Source organism: Amblyomma maculatum, chromosome 2 (assembly GCF_055883805.1).
Source record: "Amblyomma maculatum isolate TAMU_Amacu chromosome 2, ASM5588380v1, whole genome shotgun sequence".
Classification (NCBI taxonomy): Eukaryota; Metazoa; Arthropoda; class Arachnida; order Ixodida; family Ixodidae; genus Amblyomma; species Amblyomma maculatum.
Genome location: NC_139345.1, coordinates 31,899,647 through 31,921,945, shown reverse-complemented (window position 1 = coordinate 31,921,945; position 22,299 = coordinate 31,899,647). Strand labels below are relative to the sequence as shown.

At 48.7% G+C, this 22,299-nt stretch overlaps 1 protein-coding gene across 1 annotated transcript in view; it reads left to right on the top strand.

Annotated features, from left to right (window-relative positions):
- Positions 1-22,299, top strand: part of tup (LIM1_Isl and LIM2_Isl domain-containing protein tup) — a 178,298-nt gene that overhangs the window by 133,398 nt on the left and 22,601 nt on the right. Inside the window, exon 6 of the mRNA XM_084591879.1 lies at positions 19,241-19,441. Within this exon, the coding sequence (XP_084448005.1) occupies positions 19,241-19,441 (201 nt within the window). The remainder of the gene's footprint in view (positions 1-19,240; positions 19,442-22,299) is intronic.

The window sequence follows — 22,299 nt, the reverse complement described above, 5'->3', positions numbered from 1 at the left end:
AATATGGACATCGTTTGAAAAAATCAGGGGAGTCCGAACGCAAGTTAAAGAAGGGTGCGCAGGCCGGGAACCTATGCGACAGCCGATACGGTCGGATGCCTGAACGAGTCCTGTGGAGTTGGAAAGAACCAAAGCGGGCGTGTCGTCGTATTAGGAGGGGGGGGGGGGGGGGGGGCGAGAGCGGAAAGTAAGGGAGGAGGCGGAGGAGAAAAGGAGGGTGGATGGCAGGGATCGTACACAGCAAACCGAGGGTCAGCTAACTAAGAAAGACCCCAAAAGGAGGGAACCGGGAGATTTCTGTGTGCAGCGGCAGCGCCGCAACTAGAGGCCGCAGTCGGGAAAACAGAAACATGTGTTCGCAATAAATTCTGCTGAAAGTGAACAGGAGAGAGGCCGGTAAAAGCGTAAGAAAGAAACAATAAGAGGAAAGACAAGCGCCGAAATTGGGGGTGGGAACTGAAGTTTTTCTATCCCAGAACACATGTGTTCCATGAAGCCATTAACGCTTTTCGGTCAGGGTTAAGACACACTCACGAAGTAGAGCGACGAAAGAAAGGCGACGAGCACGCAACCAGGACCGGGCGTCCCATCCTGGAGGCCCTTCCTTCTCATGCTCCTGGTTTTCGTCACTGTTGGGCTGCCGAACTGCCCCATTTTGCACCCCGGGAGGTCCGCATGTCGGCTTCGCCTTGAGTCAACGATGCGGCCTTGACAAGGTCTGAGCTCTTCGTAGTCGGCTAGCCGTCGTTCTAAACTGTACTTCAGCTTGCAGTGTTTGTTTCATAGGAACACATACAAACGGCACTGGAAAGGGCTGTTTGATAGCCCTCTGTATAGTAGCCTGTCAACTTGACTCCCTCGCTTCCTTACGGAAACAGTACAAGGCAAGAAAGAGAATCAGAAGAACGGAAAGTCAGGGAGGTTAACTAGGGAAAAAGAGTGCAAAGAAGCAGGAGCCTGTAACTTTCAACTTTAGTCTGATTTTTGGCATGGCGGGAGTTAAACGTAAAAGAATGGAGCTGAACTTAGGCGCGAAGCGGGAAATCTGAATACAAGCGGCAAAAGCCATCTCAGTCAATCCAAGCCATGAAAGACTGGACTCAAGTTCAACTAGGCCTCAGCCTCGCCAGGTCGACGGTATACCATCTATATATATACTACAGGACTCCGATAAATGACTCAACGTCGGCATCGCAGCGAAAGCCACAGTCCGACAGCGCCAAGCACAGTTCGAAGAAATGGATTCAGCCTTGTTAATGTGGTTCGGGAATGTGCACGCGGATGGTGCTGTCGTGAGCGACGAAATGCTTCAAAAGAAGGCTCGTTGCCTCGGCAACATTATGAGTGCTTCTTCTCCTCCGTCTTGATAGGTTTTACCTGTGATGACTTACGGAATTTTTGTTCAGTAAAACAGTGGGATGTTTACTGAGAAATATTATTCTACGCTCTGTCTAGGCGTTACTGACTTCAGCTGCTCAAGAGGATGGCTGACAAGGTTTAAGAACAGACATGACGTTTCGGGTCGACGGATCTATGGAGAAGAGGGTAGTATCAACATCTCGGCTGTGTTTATATACCGGATTAATTAAAACAGCAGCCATTAATAATAAATTTTTTCTCAATTATATACTTTTCGTTTTTATTCATGAGTCGTTATTATGGATGACTCGCTTTATGGACAGCTTTGGTCGGAAACCAAAGCGTCCGTACTAACGAGGCACGAATGTATTCCTATTTTTTCCTAATTTAATGTATTCTGTCACAAAACAATGTACAGTGTACTAAAAAAAAGCTCGGCAATCATCAATTTTTTTTTTCGAATTAAGAAAAAGAGCAAGAATGGAAGCTTGGGCGAGTTGGTGCCGGCTTTCTTGCCTCATAGCGCTAAACAGACAGGGACACAGCCAGACATACTGGACAGGCGATAAAAAAAAGCGCCCGTCCCGTGTGTCTCGCTGTGTCCCTGTCTGTTTAGCGCTATGTGGCAAGAAAAGAAAGAGCATATCGTCATTGTTGTCGTCGTCACTAGGGTCAACAGCGTTTGTCTTTTCAGTTTATAGTAAGAACTGGCTTGTTTTATTTATAATACGAATCTTATTCACGTGGGTCAGATGGGATAAACTCTTTGTATTGCGTTATGGGCCTATGCGTAGTAACGTTGTACCCATATAGGCCTTAGATTGAAACCGACCACAAAAGGGTAGGCGAGGAGGGGGAGAGGATTGCCACTTTAGTGCAGAGTTGGACATGTAGTGTCCGGAGTTTTTCTGCTTTTATCCGGGATATTAATTGTTGTATAAAATTAGGAGTAAAATACAGCCTTCATACGACAAAATTCTGGCTAGCCTATATACCCTAGGATTACCGAGAAATGTATATTAGCTTTAAGTTGCGGTTTAATTTAATCATTCTTTTTTTTTTTTTTTTGAGGTCGAGCGCCCGACCTCAACCTCACATTTTGAGTTTGAGGTGAGGTTGAGTGAGGTCGCCAATGGTCACCTGAAAAGTGAGGTGAGGTCGCCTGGGGGACCTCAACCTCAATTGATGAGGTTGAGGTTGAGTGAGGTCGCCAAATATTTTTTGAGTTTGAGGTGAGGTCGAGGTTTTTGAGGTCAAATGCCCACCTCTGCTTATGACGTCTCAGCAGAGCGTATAATGTGGTAATTCTTGAACTGCACTGTCCTGCTACGACGTCCAGGTCAGCGACGTCACTCAACCCACGAATGGGCGCCTAGAGCTGCGCTATAAACTCGGCACTATAGCTTGTGCCCCGCAAGGTCGGACAGCCGGTTCAGTGGTTTTAGAACAATTTTTGTGGGCCAGCGAGTTTGGATATTTTATCAAAGAGTGTATTTTAACATGAGAGCGCGAAAGGTCACGTTCTACAAAAAAAAAAAAAAAATGTCATTGTCGGCATCGGCGATAAAGGAAAGATCACGAGTATGTCTCTGGCGGGTCATAGCTACTGAATGACATTGCCGGGCACTGATCGGTCGCCGGGTGGTGTGCCGTCACATGAACACTTGAACACATGACAGGACCGAGTTGCCGACTCCTTTGAGATAGATTGGGAATCGAACACGCCGGGATTCTTGCCAAAATCCCGAGTCAGATACATTTCCCTAGACCCCGCAGGCAAGCACATACACCTTGGTTAAAGCAGGGCTTTACATCTATGTCGCGTTGTCTTCCACATTTCACATCAGGGATCTGTAAACTTTTTCTTGCGATGCCCAACTATACTTTCTTTCACTAGCAGCGTGGACATTTCCACGCACTTAAAATTTGTCATCGGCTGTATTTTTCTTGATTTTGCTGAAGCCTCTAATACAGTTAATCACACCTTACTCTTACTCTTACTAAGCCTATAGGCTTAGTATTCTAAATATCAACCGGAACATACTTCAGTTGATTTGTGCCTTTCTAACTTCACGTGTTCTGTTCAGTAATTTGCCTTCAACACCAGCGAATTCCGGACTTCCTCGCCGATCAGTCGTTGGTCCATTATTACATGCTCACTTTAGCTGCCTGTGTGCCATAAAACCCAACACATCATCATATATGCGAATGATTTATCCATTCACGTTATTTCCAGATTTGTTTATTTTGCAGACCGTTCGGCAATTTTCTCACACAAACCAACGATGCAGAAACTGCGTCCCTTCTGGTTGGGCTAAATTGCATATTTGACACGGGGCATGCAGCTAAACACGAATAAATGCATGACTATTTGATTTTCTTGTACCGGGGCAGCTGTCGTAACTACCATCTGATTAACAGTCTTTAGAATCTGTCCAGAATCTGTCGCATCATAGCTTTATTTGCCACCATGACAAGAAATATCTCCTAAAAAAGCAAGAACCAAAAGATTCCAAAGAGTCCAATAAGTTGGCTGCTCAAAGTTGTGGCGACGTGCGAGACTCCCGGTGGGCTCATCACAGTCAAGTGGAAGAAAATAAGGCAAATAAACTGTGTCCTACATAATTCTCTTCTTCTGACGTATACGGCGTGCCCTCAAGACGGTGTGAGGTCGTCCGGAGAGCCCAAATAAATACGGGGCCCCATATCGCTGAATGAAAGTGGCAAACATCCGCTTTTTTGGATAACGGAAAAGGTCTCGGCGCATCTGCCAGTCATTGACGGCCGTGGTCAGGTGATAACGTCGACCCACTTGTGGCGTACACGCGCCGAATTCAAAGGCTCGGCTGTTTGCACGACTGGAAAGGAGGAACGAAGCTTGAACGTCGAAAAGAAAAGGGAATATCGGGTTACGAGGGTGAACGGTTTTGCCGTTGTGGTGCGTTTGTGCGAGTGACCGTAAGGAGGAGGGAAGAGAGGATGCGATGGAGGTGTGAAGGTGACTCGAAAGGCCAGGTGAAGGGCGGACGTTTCATTCACAAACGCGCTGCTCAGGAAGTGGTCACTCGGCGCGCGACTCTGTCAGGGTCAGACGCACGCGCGCTTTCTACGCGATCTGGATATACGCAACGGAGTGGCGCGATAATGGTTCCATTGATGCGCGTTGCACAAACAGCGACAAGTGCGCGGAGCCGGCGACGAGTCGCGCGATGCCGAGGACGGTCGTGAGCTCGAAATTGTTTACCAACGGCGCGCTCGATTCCAAGTGGCACTTTGCATACGTGAACGAGTGGAAGGTTTTGTAGTGAGCGTCTGTAGACGTGCATATTTATCTAATCTTGGTGTTTGGCTCATGCCAGCCATAGTTGCTTGTGTGCCATAAAGCCTCGTATAACAAACTGCACATATAGTCCTCTCCAAATAACGCGAACCGTACTTTTGAGTTTCACTGAATCTTTGAACAAACGTCACAAGTACACCACGGCAAAAACGAGGGGCGAGCACTCTCAACCTATTATAATCACAAAGTGCGCCGAAAAATTCGAATCGACGTGGCATGTTTCTGGCCCTTGCAGCACCTTTCCGCAGCAAAAAGAAGTAAGGCCTGCATTTAACGTTCTATAAGGGACGTCTATTTTCATCAAACTCGCAATTTGCTTCTTAGTGTAACTCAAGCTAGTAAACCATAAGTTTATGAGTTCAGTTTGCACCAAACGGTAAGCTTTGAATTATTCCTCAAACGTATACTTTTAACGCTTAAAGGGCAACTCCGGTGGTTATTTCATCATTTTGTGTTTTCAGTTGAATTACATTCCTCGGCATGTCCTGACTCCAACACAAAAAACCGTTTTCCGAAATTCTAATTAGAAGAATTTTTAAAAAAGAAAAACAGCAAATCGAAACCGAAACTGCTTTCACGACCCGAAACGACGTCCCAGTTGACGAAATGATGACGTCACACTCAGTATTAGAAAAACACTCGTTCGTGCGTTGGGTGGCAAAATTAAAGTATGGAAATCAAGGCGCACTGCATAAAATGTCTAAGGTAGTTCAATATAAGCATCACAATTTCATAATCACGTGACAACTGGACAGTAACGTCGGTATACTGTTTGTGATGTCTACAAGTCAGTGTTGCCCGCAGAAATACTCTCAACTTAAGCCATGAAAATGGCATATTTTAAAGCCATGTTGCGCGTGAACGGATTATCGTATGGCGCCCAAATTTTGTAGAATGCGTCAGGACAGAGAGGAGGACATATGATAAAATTTGTACCAGAATATTCGAATGTCAAAAAACCTCCGCAGTTGCCCTTTAAGCATTGTGCGGCTATGTAGGCTGGTTTTGCACGGGCGTGAACTTGTCGGAGCCGTAAAAAAGGAACTAGTTGGTACATCTGAAAAAGAATGGTACTATCGGATAGAGCGCAAAGGAAACTTGTGCAAGTGACAAAATGGTTCATGACGTTTAATTAGGTAATTAGAGTCTGTTAGGTGTGTAGTTGGGACCCAAGATGGCCGCCAGCCAGCTTCCGGTTCTCAGCTTCCGGTCACGTATTTCAGTGCGTGCCCCTTGTCGAACACAACCAGCGTTCGTTGAACGCATCATGGTTTACAAGAAAGGAAAGGCGCCGTATCTGTCACTTGCGGAAGCCCATACTCGTTCCTCCAGTGTAGATTCTGCAGTGATCTCGGAATTTTTTTTTACTCAGTTTAAAAGCGAAACGACTCATTTTTTTTATAAAAGTATAATTAAAAACCAATTTTACTTCAAGTACAGTGTTTATTAGCATTTAAAATCTGATCAGCTAGGTGTCGAAAAAAGGGCACTAGAGGCTTTTACATAGGATTTAAATCCAAAAATACGACGTCATATGTGACTCGTGAGTATCTGAAAACACTTGAGCTAGTAGGTTGTATTATTACGAACAACCAGGGCTATTCTGCCTCTTGTTCTCGCAGGTCAGTCAGCAAACGAATTTTTTATTTCGAACGTAGGTATTCTGTCTTCACAGACCGGTGCTACTTTGTGTGTGTGCGTGTGTGTGTGTGTGTGTGTGTGTGTGTGTGTGTGTGTGTGTGTGTGTGTGTGTGTGTGTGTGTGTGTGTGTGTGTGTGTGTGTGTGTGTGTGTGTGTGTGTGTGTGTGTGTGTGTGTGTGTGTGTGTGTGTGTGTGTGTGTGTGTGTGTGTGTGTGTGTGTGTGTGTGTGTGTGTGTGTGTGTGTGTGTGTGTGTGTGTGTGTGTGTGTGTGTGTGTGTGTGTGTGTGTGTGTGTGTGTGTGTGTGTGTGTGTGTGTGTGTGTGTGTGTGTGTGTGTGTGTGTGTGTGTGTGTGTGTGTGTGTGTGTGTGTGTGTGTGTGTGTGTGTGTGTGTGTGTGTGTGTGTGTGTGTGTGTGTGTGTGTGTGTGTGTGTGTGTGTGTGTGTGTGTGTGTGTGTGTGTGTGTGTGTGTGTGTGTGTGTGTGTGTGTGTGTGTGTGTGTGTGTGTGTGTGTGTGTGTGTGTGTGTGTGTGTGTGTGTGTGTGTGTGTGTGTGTGTGTGTGTGTGTGTGTGTGTGTGTGTGTGTGTGTGTGTGTGTGTGTGTGTGTGTGTGTGTGTGTGTGTGTGTGTGTGTGTGTGTGTGTGTGTGTGTGTGTGTGTGTGTGTGTGTGTGTGTGTGTGTGTGTGTGTGTGTGTGTGTGTGTGTGTGTGTGTGTGTGTGTGTGTGTGTGTGTGTGTGTGTGTGTGTGTGTGTGTGTGTGTGTGTGTGTGTGTGTGTGTGTGTGTGTGTGTGTGTGTGTGTGTGTGTGTGTGTGTGTGTGTGTGTGTGTGTGTGTGTGTGTGTGTGTGTGTGTGTGTGTGTGTGTGTGTGTGTGTGTGTGTGTGTGTGTGTGTGTGTGTGTGTGTGTGTGTGGTTGCTGTATTGCTGTGTGGACTAGTCTGCTACAACTTGCTAATATCACTGACATGTTGCCCATAACACTGGCTCCTGTATGCATTTGTCAGAGCTTCTTCTTCCGCTGTAATCCTGGATTAGGCTTGTGGTATGGGTAAGTAATAATGAGCGTAAAAACAGGAGAAACTCCTCTGCTCTCACAAGGGAACAAGACAAGCAGTCAAATCGAGAGAAGCATGGATAAAGGATCGTCTTCCGCCGGCTTTCGAGCCAGGGCGTGGCAGACGCGGAGAGTGCACTCGGCACACTTCCGTCTGCAATATTTTTCCGAGCATATCCTCAACTCGCGCCCTTATCGCTCTGTTGCCACGCGTCAGCTGATAAAGGCGTTGCATAGGCAGAGGAGGCTCTTCCTACACGCTCAGGTCACCTTGGTGGGAAGCTGCGATCATTCGTATGTCCCTGGTCTTGAGTCGCCCTTCTTTAATTAGATACCTTAACGTAATTAATAGGTGCGGGCTCCCTCCACTTTTATTTTTCCTTTCAATTTCTGCAGGGCCTAGAAAATGGAAACGAGGGCTGTTAGCTCCGGATTAAAGTACTAATGAATCCTGGCTACAGATGTTGAGGTGTCAGTTGTTGGAGTATATATAGTATGAATGCCTTGTACGCGACCGAAACGCAGACTTAAACCAACTTAACTGGTTCTCTACGAAAGGCCGAGCGAAAGTATGCGACATCCACTTCCTTGCGCTCAATGAGGGTATCTCGAACGTATAATACCGGTTGCTGGCTTTGCAATTAGATCCAGGACAAGAAACAGCTACCAGATTCTAAAAGTCATGCTGGCATCCCACTCGGTCGGTAATTGCTACTTGATCTAGGTCGTCACATATAAAGAAGGTAACGTTTCCTTCTTTTTATTGGCTGACTATCTATATAGTGCAACACCTGATACGGTCTGTGCGCAGAACGCACCTATAAGCTTATTCTCCGTCTCTCCGGCACTATATACACAGTGTAAAAAGCATGTATCTAACAAGAATGAGAGTATCCACGGTGGAAGGTGTCAGAAGTAGTAGAGAAATTCGGAACGACTTCGGATCCCGCGCCAGCTCCAACCGCGAATTCCCAAGATATGCACTCTACTTTCCAGGAGATCTGTAACCGGCATACTTTGTTGAAATTGCATAGCCGTAGGTGCGTATCGGAAACCACACTGCGGAAGGTAACCAACCTGTGCATGATCCAGCTATAAATGTTATTGACATGCTGACATTTGCACGCGATTTGCTTCGCATATTTTTTGAGCTTGTAGATTTGTTTCTGCGCACCTTGTCGCCACCCATTCAATACTTATCGCTCGAAGTGACACCGGCGTGTGGGTCGGAAAGGTCATTGCTTGTTATCTAATGTGCTGACGGGAGCATAATTTTACGGCATGTGTGGGCTCGAGAACAAGTTTATTTTAGCTATATGCCTCGCTACCTGCATTTACCTGGATGCCAGTGAGTGGAACGTGCATATATACCACGTGCTTTCGGGCATTTTCGGTGACTGGCCACCTTGAGGGTGCCTAAATGATCTTTTTCTTTTTTTTTTTGTAAGCTTTGTTCATAGCTTTACCTGCCGTGCACGCGCAGGTTCACTTGATTGAACAGCTGCCATATTGAGGTTATACACAGGTGACGTGCCAGAGTTGTTCCACTTCCCGATCTCCCTTTTCATCCGTTAGTCGCTGCGGTCTGGATGACAGACATATGACGTCTTCGTATGATTTCTGCTGATGTTAGGAGCCTCAATTAACTTTCTGAGGCACTTTTGTGAAGGCTGCTATCACACTGATGCGAAAACAGTCACGGACTGCCGCGTGCAGTGAGCGCCGCAAACGATCGCGCCGCAGAAGCGAGAATTATCTGATAACACAGATCAGCACATGTTAGCAAATATATGACCCAGAATAAAATAATTGAGGGTTCCGACATATTCTTTCCGGCTTCCTTTTGAAATCAACTAAATTAAACTTATACACGGTAAATAGTGCGTCGCCTGTAAGAGTCATGCAGGTGGCGCAGGAGTACTAGAATCGCACATAACTGATTATCACGCCACCGTCGCAAAGCCGGAGCTCTGAATTTGATATTCGATCGTCACTTGTTTTCATACTAGTATTGTGACGAAATGATATATAGAAAAGACTCGCCACTCTCTCTCGTGCGCGGAAGTGTGCGTATACCGACGGGAACCCATCCTTGACTGTGCCCGTTATTCTTTATGCGTTTCTGCGGGACACCAGTTCTAGATGCGCATGTGTACCTGCGAAGCTTTCCCGGCCATCTTCATAATTTGCAGACACGTCCCCAGCTATTATCCGCTATTTTTGATGCCTGAGTTGTTCTCTTCTGACCGCATACAAGAAGCGCAACTCACTGTTCCCGATTTTGAGCTTTATTTAAAGTATACCCATTGTCTTTGACGGTGGGAGAAAGCTACAGGCGCGACATTTCTATTCCTGTCCCCCGCCACCGCTCTTCCTTTTGCTTTCTTGCGGGGAAAAAGCTCCAAGTGACAACAAGCTCCGAGCCTGCTGTGCCGTGCCGGAAAGCGCACTTACTGCTGCGTGGGGTCGGTACGAATTATCGCGAAAGCACGCTGTAACGATATATATCAATTCCGTATCGTTAACGATATGCTGTAAACAGTAAATGGGGCTTAACGTCCTAAAGCGACATGGACTATGAGGGACGCCATATTGGAGGGCTGCGAATTAATTTAGACCGCGTAATGTTCTCTATCGTGCATCTTCTTGCCTGGGAAAACAAGGACTGCTGGTGTTCACTCTGGAGCCAATAAGGCGGACGTGCCATTTCCCGAAGACACACACGCAGTCATGGCCGTATCGGTGGGTAAGGACGAGGAATAACTATTTGTCGCTGGAAAATATATTAGCTCTCGCTCCCTGGGTAGCCAAACACAAATAGAATGTTCCGGATATATAAGATATCTATTTTATCGCTGCAAGTTTTTCGACGCAGAATGTTGTAAAAGGAAAAAAAAGCGAGAAATTCAGGGACAAGTTAGCGTGCATCGCTTGTTAGCTTACACGTGGGCGCTTGTATCGAAAGGTGGTCGCCACGTGCTCCACAGCGGGCATGCGAAAGAGCGCGCGTACTTATACGCGCTTCACTAATCCGGGAAGGCCGCAAACACGATTACAGGGATAGATCCCCAAACACATCCTACTCGCTGCAACGATACCCGCGCCCCGTAGTGAGCGAGCGCCGCCCCGGGGAGCACGAGCCTCGTGTCCAGGTCGTTGCGCCTCTATATAAAACCACTCGCCCCATCGTCCGCCTGCGGAACGCATCTGTTGGGACAGCGCTGCTTCTATTCTCTCCCCAATTCCCCAGTGCGTTCGTTCGGGACGAGATCGGCGTATCAAGAACACCTCGCCGCATCCCCAGCATCTCCCGATAGGTGGCGGAGTGGTCCCTTAATCCGAAGAAATGAGCCGGATTGAGCGCGCGCGCGCGCGCACGCACTCGCTCGCTCGCACTCCGTGCAACCGCGGCGCCGATGCATGGTCGTGCGGCTTGGAGCGCCCTGTAGCGGCGGGTGATGGACGGCTGCGATAAGGCTGCCACCTCCCTTAGGGACCGATGCCTCCTCGAACTCGGCGAAGGGAAGAAAGAAGGGGGCTCTGCTGCGATGCCCCCGGCCGATAAGTGGGGCGTCTCGCGCTTGTTGCGATGCTGCCGATAAGGAACAACCCCTCCCCTCGATGGGGCCTCCGGCTAACAACGCCACCTGGCAGAACCCAGGCGCGAGGAAATCGTAAGAACCCCCCCCCCCCCCCCTTCCCATTTTAGTTTTTTTTTTTTTTTTTTTTTGCGTTGATACTACTTGTCCTTTGCATGCCGTGCACGCGTGTTTGGCGTGCGGGCCTCGCTTTCATAAACGCCGTCTGCCGCCGACCGTGGTCGGGGTCCAAACGGGACCCCAGTGCGCGAACGGGCCAATTTGAGACCGTTTACAAATCCGCCGAGGCGCCAGGGATTCTGTGCAGTCGTTATGTTTGGCGCTAGAGTCTGGCGACGCTCGCCTAAACATTTGTGTGTTGGGCCACGGCCGGACTCAAGCGGCGGCAGCGGTAGGCCGTGCTAGTTGTTACAGCGCCGCCTTCTACACAGTGCACAGACTCGTGAGTCTTCTTGCATGTGAGACGCCAGCGAATAGGTCTGATCACGGGCGTGCCGGCGGCAAGAAAAGACAACTTAAGATTTCACGGAAAACAATCATCAATGGGATACCAATGAACGAAACACAGCAAAATTCTCGTTGGGCTTGCAATGCTGTGTGCGTGCTCGCGAACTCTATGTTACCCGTCATACCGCAGCGCTCAAGTTGGTGTCGGACACACAGGTATGTTCTTGTTGTACGGGGCAAGCATAGAGTTTCAATGATCAACGTTAATTTGCGCGCACAGACGACGCTACATTGAGTGGCAGTGCTGAAGCGCGAGTGCCAAGGCCTGAGAATACTACAATGCGGTCTTTTTAACGGAACGGTGCACCGAAGGAAACATACAGAAACGAACGCCGTCTGTGGGGCGTGTGCCGTTCCTTCGTCTCCGTCCATTATAGCAGTGCTTTTGAAGCGAAAGCTTCAATGCTATGTATCAGACCACTTCACTTTCAACGAGCCAGGAGTCACAGTGTGGCTATATAGCTTAATCATGGTACCGTACCGTCTACGGTGTACCACCACTTGAGCTTTGACCGTGACCTTTTGACGGCAGATGCAGCATCACGTGTTCCCTCTTATAGTTGACGGCGTTCTCGACCCCATTGTCTGGTTAATTTATTCGGTGCAAAACCATGTCTGCCCATGTCTTAACCAATTGCCTATAACCAAAGCAAAACTACGCTTCCGCTTCGCCTAACTATATAGGTTGAGGAGGGCTATAAACCTCGGCCATTTTCACATCGTCGTCAGGGCCATGGCAGTCATCAAGGCCAAGCAGACTTACGGTTCATGAGTGCTTGAACACTAGGTCGTGGATCTGCAGAACACACGTCCGTAACTGATGCATTTGGCCCTGACTTCAGCTGTCCATGTTTATTTCTCTTCTTACTTTCTAGAGAGCCTCGCTACCTTTTCTCTCCCTGTTTATTTCGTTTCTGTACAATCGTTTTCGTTAACGGTTGCGCCGTTCGGCTGCAGAATACAAGGACGGTGATCACGAGGGCTTTTGGTGCACGGTGGTAGTGTACGGTGGACTCGATCGATGCGGACATCATGCAAAAGGCATCCTCCTGCTCTGCGATGCCAGTGCACGCTAAAGAATCCCGGGCGGCGGAAATAAATCCGGTGCTGACAACTGTCAGTCTCTTGCATCCCTTTGCTCGCGCTCGGATCCCACCGGAAGCATGTGTTTGTTTTTTCTTCTACGTTATTATCGATTATCTCCATGATTAAATTGCTATCTATACTTATTAACATGAAAAACAAAAGTCCCCTATGCTTTTCTTTGTGTCAGTGACTGTTGGCCTTTTTCTGATGATTATCAAAAACGAAATTCCTCTTTTTGCCTTCATTTGTTTGCTGGTTAGCTTAATGAGGGCTTCGAATCTGGCGGCCTTGATGTTATAGGTAGTGTAAGAGGGTTATTACACAGCCTCCATCCTCCGTTCGATCACGTTCCAACGTGGCACTCGAGTTATCACAGGACGTGCCACGTCTGGCGCTGGAGGGTTGCGCTGGCGAACACCTCTCAAGGGTAGTTTACGCATAACATAAATACCTGAAGAGTAGAAACAGTCGTCGCGGTAGCTCACTCGGTAGAGCACCGGACGCGAAATTCCAAGGTCGTGGGTTCGGATCCCACCTGAAGCATGTGGTTGTTTCTTCTCCCTTCTTATCGATTAATCTACACGACTACATCATTATACTTCACATTGGATCACACGGAAAAAAGTTCCCGACGCTTTCCTTTCCCTTTGTACTGGTGGCTGTTGGCTTCTTTCTGCCGTTCCCCGCGTCAGAAAGTGAAGCAGCTACCGTGTCTTTCTTCTTTAATGGAGGTGGCATGTGGCACGCAGCTCTTTATCTAGTTGCTCGTGCACCAAAGCCCTCAGCAGCATCAGATCAGAAAGACCCAGCCGCGTCGTTCTTCCGCGGTCGCTAGCCATGCCAGCACTCGTACGGAGAGGGGGGTTGAAGTCGGTCGATGCACGCAGATGGTGGCCGGCAGCGGCGATCGATGAGGCGGCTCCCCGACGCCAACAGCGTGTGCATCACAGGTGAAGGTCGCCCCGCTTACGCCATACGCCTCACCGGCTGCGAAGGCGTGTGCCCAGCGCTCTCTCCAACCGCTGCCACCCTACTTTCACCTCTTTTCAATTAGCGCCATCTGATCGCAAGTCGCCGGTGGTGCCCGATGATAGGTATGCCAGCGCTTGGCTAACGTACGAAGGCACTGAGCTGGAGGCCATTTGGGCGAGCAAGCTCACTGGGAAGAAGGTAGCTGGCACCATTATACTAACTTTAGCATCCGGCACGTTAACTGGCACATTCCGGGTATTGCACTTCTTCCTAATTTGAGAGGCATTATGAATGATTCAGCGAATAAGGCATAAGTATATTCGAGTCTTAATTTGACCCGGTAGTGCAGCAAATAGCACTGATAGTTTCTTTTTTTTCTTTTACTTGACGGTGAGGACAGGCAGAAAGCCACCCCTGAAAATCGTTTTCATATCACCTTCTTCCTTCTATCCCGATCATCGGTTACTATTACTTAAATCACGTATTAGGTGCCCAAGGACCACTTAACATATGTCCCGTGATCTTCCCTTTTTCTTAACAAGAAGCAAAGTTTTCTATTGCCGGTACGGTACACATAACGTTAGAAAGCTGAGGTGCTCTCTCCGCAAGTTTCTGTATGCAAGCGTTCTGTGAACGAGTGCATACCCGGCTGCTGTAAGGACTGGCACTGTGCAAGGAGTGAAAATCTGCACGAGCAAGATGTACTGTAAATTCCCGCTGCGTGCTTTTACAAAATTAGTTCGTTTTGTCTTCAGACAACTGGGCCCCCGCAAGGGCGGCATGGTTCTGCACCCGGAGGAGATTCAAGTTTCACACGGCCCGCGTTCCACACTGCGGTCCCACGGCCCGGAACGCGAGGCGGCGGTGTATACCGACACGCCCCCGAATTCGACGCAGTCACGCACCAGAGGCGACCACGCAGCATTTCGGCGAACCCGTGGCCGGCGGTATAGTCGCTGTTTCTCACAGTGCGGTGTGTTATAGGCCGGAGTTTTCGTTTTTCCTATCGTGAGCATACATTGTCGAGATCGCGGACTCCGCTTCCGCAGTCGCCACGCAGCGCGCTCGCCACGAGTCTTGAAATCACGCTCGAGGCCGGTCAGCTTTTTGGAAGCACGTGCTAAACTCGCACGCATGCACAGACGCGCGCGCCATGCGATGCGGCGGGTTCCGAGTGAAGCCGAGCGTGACGCCGCCGCCATGTGCACGCCTGCGAAAGACTGCTTGCTGAGCGTGGTCTCCGGACTTGTCTTCGGCGTTTTCTTCGTATGTTACGCACCCTGCATGCATGTTTTTATAGAAGCCACCGACGTCTTGCGGATGTTATGGTTCGCTAGCGCGAACAATTCGGATCGTATACGGTACTCTACATGCCACATAATCGGTACCGTTTACACTTTACCTCAGTCCTAACGACAGCTATATACTTCAGGGTCTTTTGACGGTATAAGTTTCCGATATTTTTTTTTTCGCGTTTATCCACATATGCGGTACATTTGCATCAGTCGATACATCACATCGTTCCCCTAACTTCCGCCATTGTGCGTGGGCTGAAGTGACCTGATAAGTGCTAGTGAATGGCTCGAGCATTTTCACCGACTGGATGAGTCTGCTCAGAGGCAAGACCTACAGTGAGAGCTAAACTGGGTTACAAGAAGCAAATAACAAAAAAGGACTAAAGAAATTAAGAAAGGGAGTAGTGCACGTCACATGCAATGCTGAACAACGAATCATCTCTGAAAGGTTCTGCAGTGGCAGCTTTTTCGCTGCAAAGAAGGCAAATGTGTGCCATAGCGGTCCGATCATGGGCCGCCTCCGATGGCGGCACCCGTTTCGTTCGGCAGCGAGGGGAAAAAGAGGAACGCGAAACAATGGGGCGTCATTAGGCGGTCGACACGTGGCGGTGCTCGTGCTTGCTCGCCCAGGGTGCGCGCTGCTGCTCCGGCAGCGCATACACCGGCCAGGGCGGCGTTGGTGGGAAGGCTGCGAGCGAGCAGCGGGGGCCATCGAAATGGGAGGGTGTGTCGTTTGCCTGCCTGCCTGCCCCTCGCTGCACTACGTTTTTAGGACACCGCGGTGAGCTCTGGAAGCGTGCCGCACGTCCCGCCCTCTTCTTGGGCGTGCGCCGCCGCTCGAGCGAGACTTCTCGATCGGTTCTGCGGAGGCCCGGGAACGCAGCAGACCCCTACCGACAGGGACACGCGCCGTCCGCAGCGCTGCGCCGAGGTGTTGCAATTGCATACAATCGGTAGCGAGGAAAGGAGGGTGACACGCGACGCTGGGAAAGATGGCGATTTCCACTTTAGGGTACTTTAATTCATGTCTGCCGCTGAGCGTGCACATTTGCGAGCGCCCGCACTCGCAGTGAAAGAATGTAGTGGAGGTATACGACATCGTGTCATCTACGGTGCGCTGCGGGAGTTCATTAGTTGGTTATGTGGTTTCCATTAACACCCACCGTGGTGAACGTGATGGAGAGGGCCAGGGTCTTATTTTCCGGGAAACACGGGCGCATGAGAACGGTGGTCCCAGCCACCTAAAGAGCAAGAGTGGCGCGCTCTTTATTAACCGCTTTAAAATGTAGAGCTGGGTTGCCGGCTTAACGCATAAATCACCAAAAGCTGACGGCCATTGATTACTGGTACTCCATCTTCAACGATATCCACTCTCCTGCCGGATCTTCCCGTGGCAGTCGCCTTATCCGGCCCCATTCCTCTGCTCCCTAGGAGTGGAGTGAGGAAATTCCTTCTTTCATCTCCGACCCTTACCCCCTATTGAGGTGGTTTATATTTAAACCAGGGGCAAAGGGATCTCACCGAAGTGATTAAAATTAATCAGTTAATTCAATTCCGGTTATATTGTTACCGACTTGTTTTAAACAGAGCACGGAATAAAGAAGGAGGAGGACTCGCACGTGCCCGTTTGACCTTGTTTGGTAGCTCTGAGTAGCTTGCCTATGGTCGTGTGCACCTGGCCTGCTGAACCGGCTAGAACGTCTGAGTTCGCAACATTACGGACGTAACAATATAATGAAGGTTTTATGACAGACGCTAGACTCCACTGCAGAATGCAGGGCTATATAGCTGCACCAATTTCTGTAACAGCTATGATACATAGTAAATTAATTAAAAATAAATTAAATTACAAAATGCCTTTAATAAACACATAAATGTAATTAAATCACTTAACAAATTACTATACTTCCAAAAAGTAGTGGCATTACATTACAATTACTTCCGAAGAGTCATGTAATCTCAAATTATTTTTTTTTAGTTTCCATAAATATGAGACTAATTAAGCGAACATAGTAAAGGAACCATCAGTTTTTCTTCTGCAATACTTTTTCTCCTTCCCGATGCGCAGATTTTTTCGTCCCCTCGTCAAATTCCGCCTGAAACAACTATTCATAACTTCTTCCTTCTTATAGCACGCGCCGTTACATGGATAAGATAACGGCAACGAAGCAACAGACAGTAGCATTAATTGCCGAAGACCCGCCACTTTCGAGTGGTGCCATGCAAAAACTGTAGCATATATTGCAGAACGAAAAAAAAAAAGAAAGAACCTTCTCACTACCCCAGCACAACATTCGCGGTGCGCGGCCACATTTTTAGACACATGCTGCATTGCAGGTGCGTACACACGTGGCCTGTACGCAGGCGTCCGTGCGGCCCCACTCAGCCCACGTCGTCGATAGAGTGCGCGGCGCCCCTGCATGCATTAAGTGCTCGTTCGAGTACCGGCGACAACACAGAGCTCGCTCACTCGTGGTGAGGGAGCTCCGGGTTACAACTCTAGCCAAGGCGTGCGAGGTGCGCGCGAGTGTTTCGTCCGCTTATGTCGGCTCTCCCGGAGCTGCCATCCCCGTCCAGATAAGAATACAGGTCACAGGAAGAAAGATAAAGGAAAAAAAAAACGCAAATGATAAAACAAAAAATCAGGCGGCCCCTAGTTCGTGGGTAAAACATGAGCCCACGCACTCTCCAGCAGCAGGCGGTGTTTCCGGCCGGCGCTGCTGGCGTCAGCAGCCCAGGAACCCTCCAGCCCTTCACGAAGCAGCCTATACCACAGGCCGTGGATGTATGCTCGTGCTCCTCGAGCACTAGATCGGTGTAAGAACATCGGACACGGAGGAGCGGCGGTTGCTCCCACAGCGGGCTTATCACCCCCGATGGCTGCTCCGGAACATGCGGGGCTAGGGACGCGGCAAGGGCAGGGAGAGCCGCGTGCTACGAGTGTTCCGTACGTGCCAGGGCAAGATCGATGGCGCTACGTAGCGGACGGGGCGCCTGGTGCCGTGACGCTTCCTCACGTCTGGCTAGCCTCATGAAGCTGCCAAGAAAATGTAAAACATGCAGCGTCAGTTCTTGCTTGTTCGGCCGTGGCGCGGACGCACCGTTGCACGAAACTGAAAAATCTCGGTATGCGGTGTTCTTTGTAGACTGATTAAAATTAATAAATAGAAGTTGCGAATACCACATTGAAACGCTGCGCACTTGCGTTCAACTGCTACAGGAATGCATTTCCATAAATATGATATTTTGTAGGGGCTGCCTCCATTTAATTTGTAACCGCCTTTTTCTTCCCTTCATCTTTCAAGATAACCTCGATAAGATATGAATGGTATGCCCTTATACCTATAAGCGGTCACGTAAGCAGTGCGCACTTGCAAATGCAAAGGTGGGTCTTTTCTAGGTGAGGCTGACTCACATCGCTACTCGCCTGAGCCCTGAATGTGCGTACCAAAGGGGGTTGCTGCAAAGTGCGGGCGTGAAAATCGCGCGTCGGAAATGTGGACATGTTGAGCGCATTGAACTTTTTGCTTCAAAAAGAAATAGAATAATAGCTACATGAGTATAGTAAATCACTATGTAGCCTTAAGTGACCATTCAAAAATTCCTCATGTATGTCACCGTAACAAGAAAGAAGTTGAGCGCGTTTTCCTTTCAGTTGTTCAGAGACACGACGTTAGTCCTAAAAATTAAAAAACTGAAAATATAAAAATTTGTAAATTAGAAAACGGCGAAGAAATATCGTCCTTGTGTGTGAAACGCTATATCGCATCATACCTTTAGCGGCAAGTGTCCCCCTGATTTTACTTTTCTGTTGGTGAAAAATGCGGTTCAGCACGCGGTTTTCCTAAAATCTCCCGCTAAAGAGGTAGATAGACTTCTTGCTTGGGTCTGCCTCTGCCTCACTCATACTTTTGTGCCTGGGCACCTTACTCTGAGTAGCATGGGCAGAATTGCGTGCAGTATCCATCGTTGGCGCTGTCTAGATTGATTCAGGAGTGGTGCAATTGGCGAGTAACAAATTGTGCTTAAATTGTCATGACAACAAGGCACGAATACTTACTGCAAGGCGCAGGAAGAATTTCGTCATTTAGATCAGTGCCCGTCGCTATTCATGCGCAGCAAGCAGTGACTGCAAACTATACATGCTAATGCTATATATGTCGCGCGGCATTTGAGCGCACGCGACGCGTGCGCATGTTGCTGGCATGTGGCATGTATATGATATCTCGAAGAGGCCAACATATGCTCCTCTTTTCTCGCGGGTTTTATGCCGCAAATGTACACCTGCTATAACTTATTTCTCGTCTTTGTTGCTCCACACTCGTGGAAGCGGTCTGCAGTCACAGCCCCATAGCACGCTACATCTCTCGTTGTCTCCATCGTCGCAGGACGGGCGTCCGTTGAGCCTGGGCAGCCTCCGCGGTGTGCCCATGGTTGCCAGCAGCCCCGTGCGGCACGAGGGTAGCAGCAGCCCACAGCCGCTCGAGGTGCACGCCTACCAGCCGCCCTGGAAGGCACTGGCCGAGTACGCCATGCATCCAAACGAGGTGGACCCCACAGCGCCCCACTTCCAGCATCTCGTCAACCAGGCACGTGGAAATGTCCTCCTTTTAATGCCGCTTTGTTTGTACTTTCTTTTCCTTTTTCCTAAGCAAGCTTTCCCATGCCAGGAGCAGCCGAGGTTCCCACGGGTCAGGGAGTTCCTTCTAGCTGAAGAAAGTTTGAAATATCGCAAGCTGTTTGGCAGATAGTCAAGGTCGTATGCTGTTTCCCTTCTTTTATCGAGCGCAAAACAGCCGGGATGTTTTTTAATATCCTAGTTTGAATAGATACTACATAGAAACCGTGAACTTAACACTAAGGCGAGGATGTCGTTGGTTACCGGCATGTAGCCAACCATAGTCAACCGTAGCCAGCCGTTTTTTACTATGTAGGACTTCTCGAAAGTTCAACGGAGCCCCGGTTGCATTTATCCGCACCAAGAAGGAAAAAGACGAAAGACAAAAAAAAAAAAAAAAAACTGTCTCGTAGCTCACTAAAATCTTTTAAGCATTGCACATGGCCTTTCCAGGTGTGATGTATGGATGCGAGAGTTTGACTGTGAAGAAGGCTGACCGCCGAAGAATTGACGCGTTTGAATTGTGGTGCTGGCGAAGACTCTTGAGAGTTCCTTGAACTGCCAGAAGATCAAATCAGTCGATATCGTCGACCATAAACCCTGACTGCTCATTGGAGGGTCAAATTCTAAAGTTAAAGCTCGGCTACTTTGGTCATCTGATGAGAAGAGAGGAGTCGCTGGAGAAGGATTTGATTTTGGGAAAGGTTGAGGGTCGCCGGAGAAGGGGTAGGCAGCGAACGCGATGGTTAGATGGCATCCTCGAGGCACTGCAGATGAAGTTATGTGATGTTAGGAAGATAGTGAGAGACCGGAAAGCGTGGCGTGACATGGTCCATAGGGTCACGAAGAATCGGACACGACTGAACGACTGAACTGAACTGAACTGTCCTCTCTACAACGCGTGTTGCCGTTGTGAATAACCATAGAGCCGTTGAGTGCTATTCCGTTTGAGTTTGGCAACGCGCTGGCAACGAACCGATATTTCATGGCTAGTGCATGAGCTCATTAGGAAAAGACGAATACGTTTCATTACAGTTCTAGTTGCACGGAGAGCGGTGAGGGGCGGGATGATGGGGCTCAGGATCGCATACACGGCTCTCCCAGATCTGCACAAAGCTAAGGCTGGCAGCGCAGCCAACTGGGCAAGAAGACCGATGGCCGAGCCCTTCACAAATCAATCACGTCATCAGGAAACGGCCGGAATCTCGTCTTTCCCCGGGCGGTGGCGATGACGATACAAAGATGCGGCAGTGCGCGAAAGAGGATCACGCTCCGTTGGCCTCCACCAAGGGGAGCAGGAAAGGCAGCAACAGCAGCTTAGAGTTGCCGCTACCGTGAACGTTACACGAGAATATCCATAGATCCCGCTTCGACTGCGGCGCGAGCCTCATTCGCTCCCTCGTCGAGCCCATCGATGATGTCGGCGCGCGTGACTCGCTCCATTACCGCTCGAGCTCGAAAGGCTGTTGCGGGGATGTATATAGCATGTCCGGTAGCGGCGGAGTTGTATGTACTCCGGTGAAGGCTGTCTACGCATTTGGCCTGTGCGCTGACGACGCACAGATTGAAACATGTAGCCTGTAAACGCAGTTTGCGAAGTGCTGATGAGCGACACGCAAAGTGAGGCGTTGCATCCGCGTGATCGATCGGCAGTTTTGGAACACTTAATTTCGATGCCGAGCTGCCGTCAGCATGTGCGTGATTTTCTTCGCGCGTGCAGTCGTTACGCTTGTCGCTGTTGGCTCTATAAAAAAAGCGGCGATACTATTGAACCATTACCTGTACTTCGCTAATGATCTTATACCTCGCCATTAGCGCAGCCAAGGTGCCATTAGCAGATATATTATCTATATATATGTCATGTGTGTTTAACATTCCTGGATCCATACCGTTTTCTGCTTTTGAGTTTTAATGCGATAGCGAATCTTAAGTGCTCCCCATAATTTTTTGGAAGCTTTGACTGCTATTCGTCTGGGATTCTACGAATAAATCTCGCCATTCCAACATTTTAATTATGTCTTCTCGCTTGTTTTCTTAGAAGTTTACGAATGGGAGGAAGAAAGCCATTTAGTGCATTATTGTTATTTTAGAACATTTATTGACTTTTTGCGCTTAAGCTACTCCTGCTTGGGCTTCTTACGAGCAGCATTCACTAAAGGAATAAAAGAAGAAATTATAATTGGACGCCGACACCGCGCTTTTAGACTGACGATGTTTAGGCAACATCGACACCTGCTCAGCGCCCCAACGTTTAACTTATACAGGTAGTTCGGGTCGGTGCTGAAAAATGGGTGCAATTCCCGTGGCGACCAAGTGCATTTCGATGAAGGTGAAACGCAAAAGCGTCCGTGTGCTGTGCGATGTCAGTGTAGTTAAGGTCACCAAGTGGTCGAAATTATCTAGTGGCCCCCACCCACTACACGACACCTTTATTTTTTCCTTCATTCACTTCCCTTATGGTGCGGTTAAAGTGTCCATCGAAAACTGACAGATACTACACCTTTCCTTTCTTCTACACCCCCGCTCCCTTAGCCTTACGAAGGAGGAAAAACAACTGAAGACGAATGTTTTTACCGTAAAAAATAGAATGAATGGAATGGAGTAGAAATGAAGTCAGTGCTGTAAATCAGGGAGGGGCGGATTTGTGGGTCACTGTTGTAGGGGGTGATCTCGTTTGAACAATGTATTTCTTGGGCGCTTTTTTTTTTTTTTTTTTTTCACACCAAATTGAGGTTCAGCACGCTTTTCTTATGCAAAGTTTCTCACCCGGATGAAAAAGGTGGGTAGAGGCAAACGATCACCGACCCCCCCCCCCCCCCCCCCCCCCCT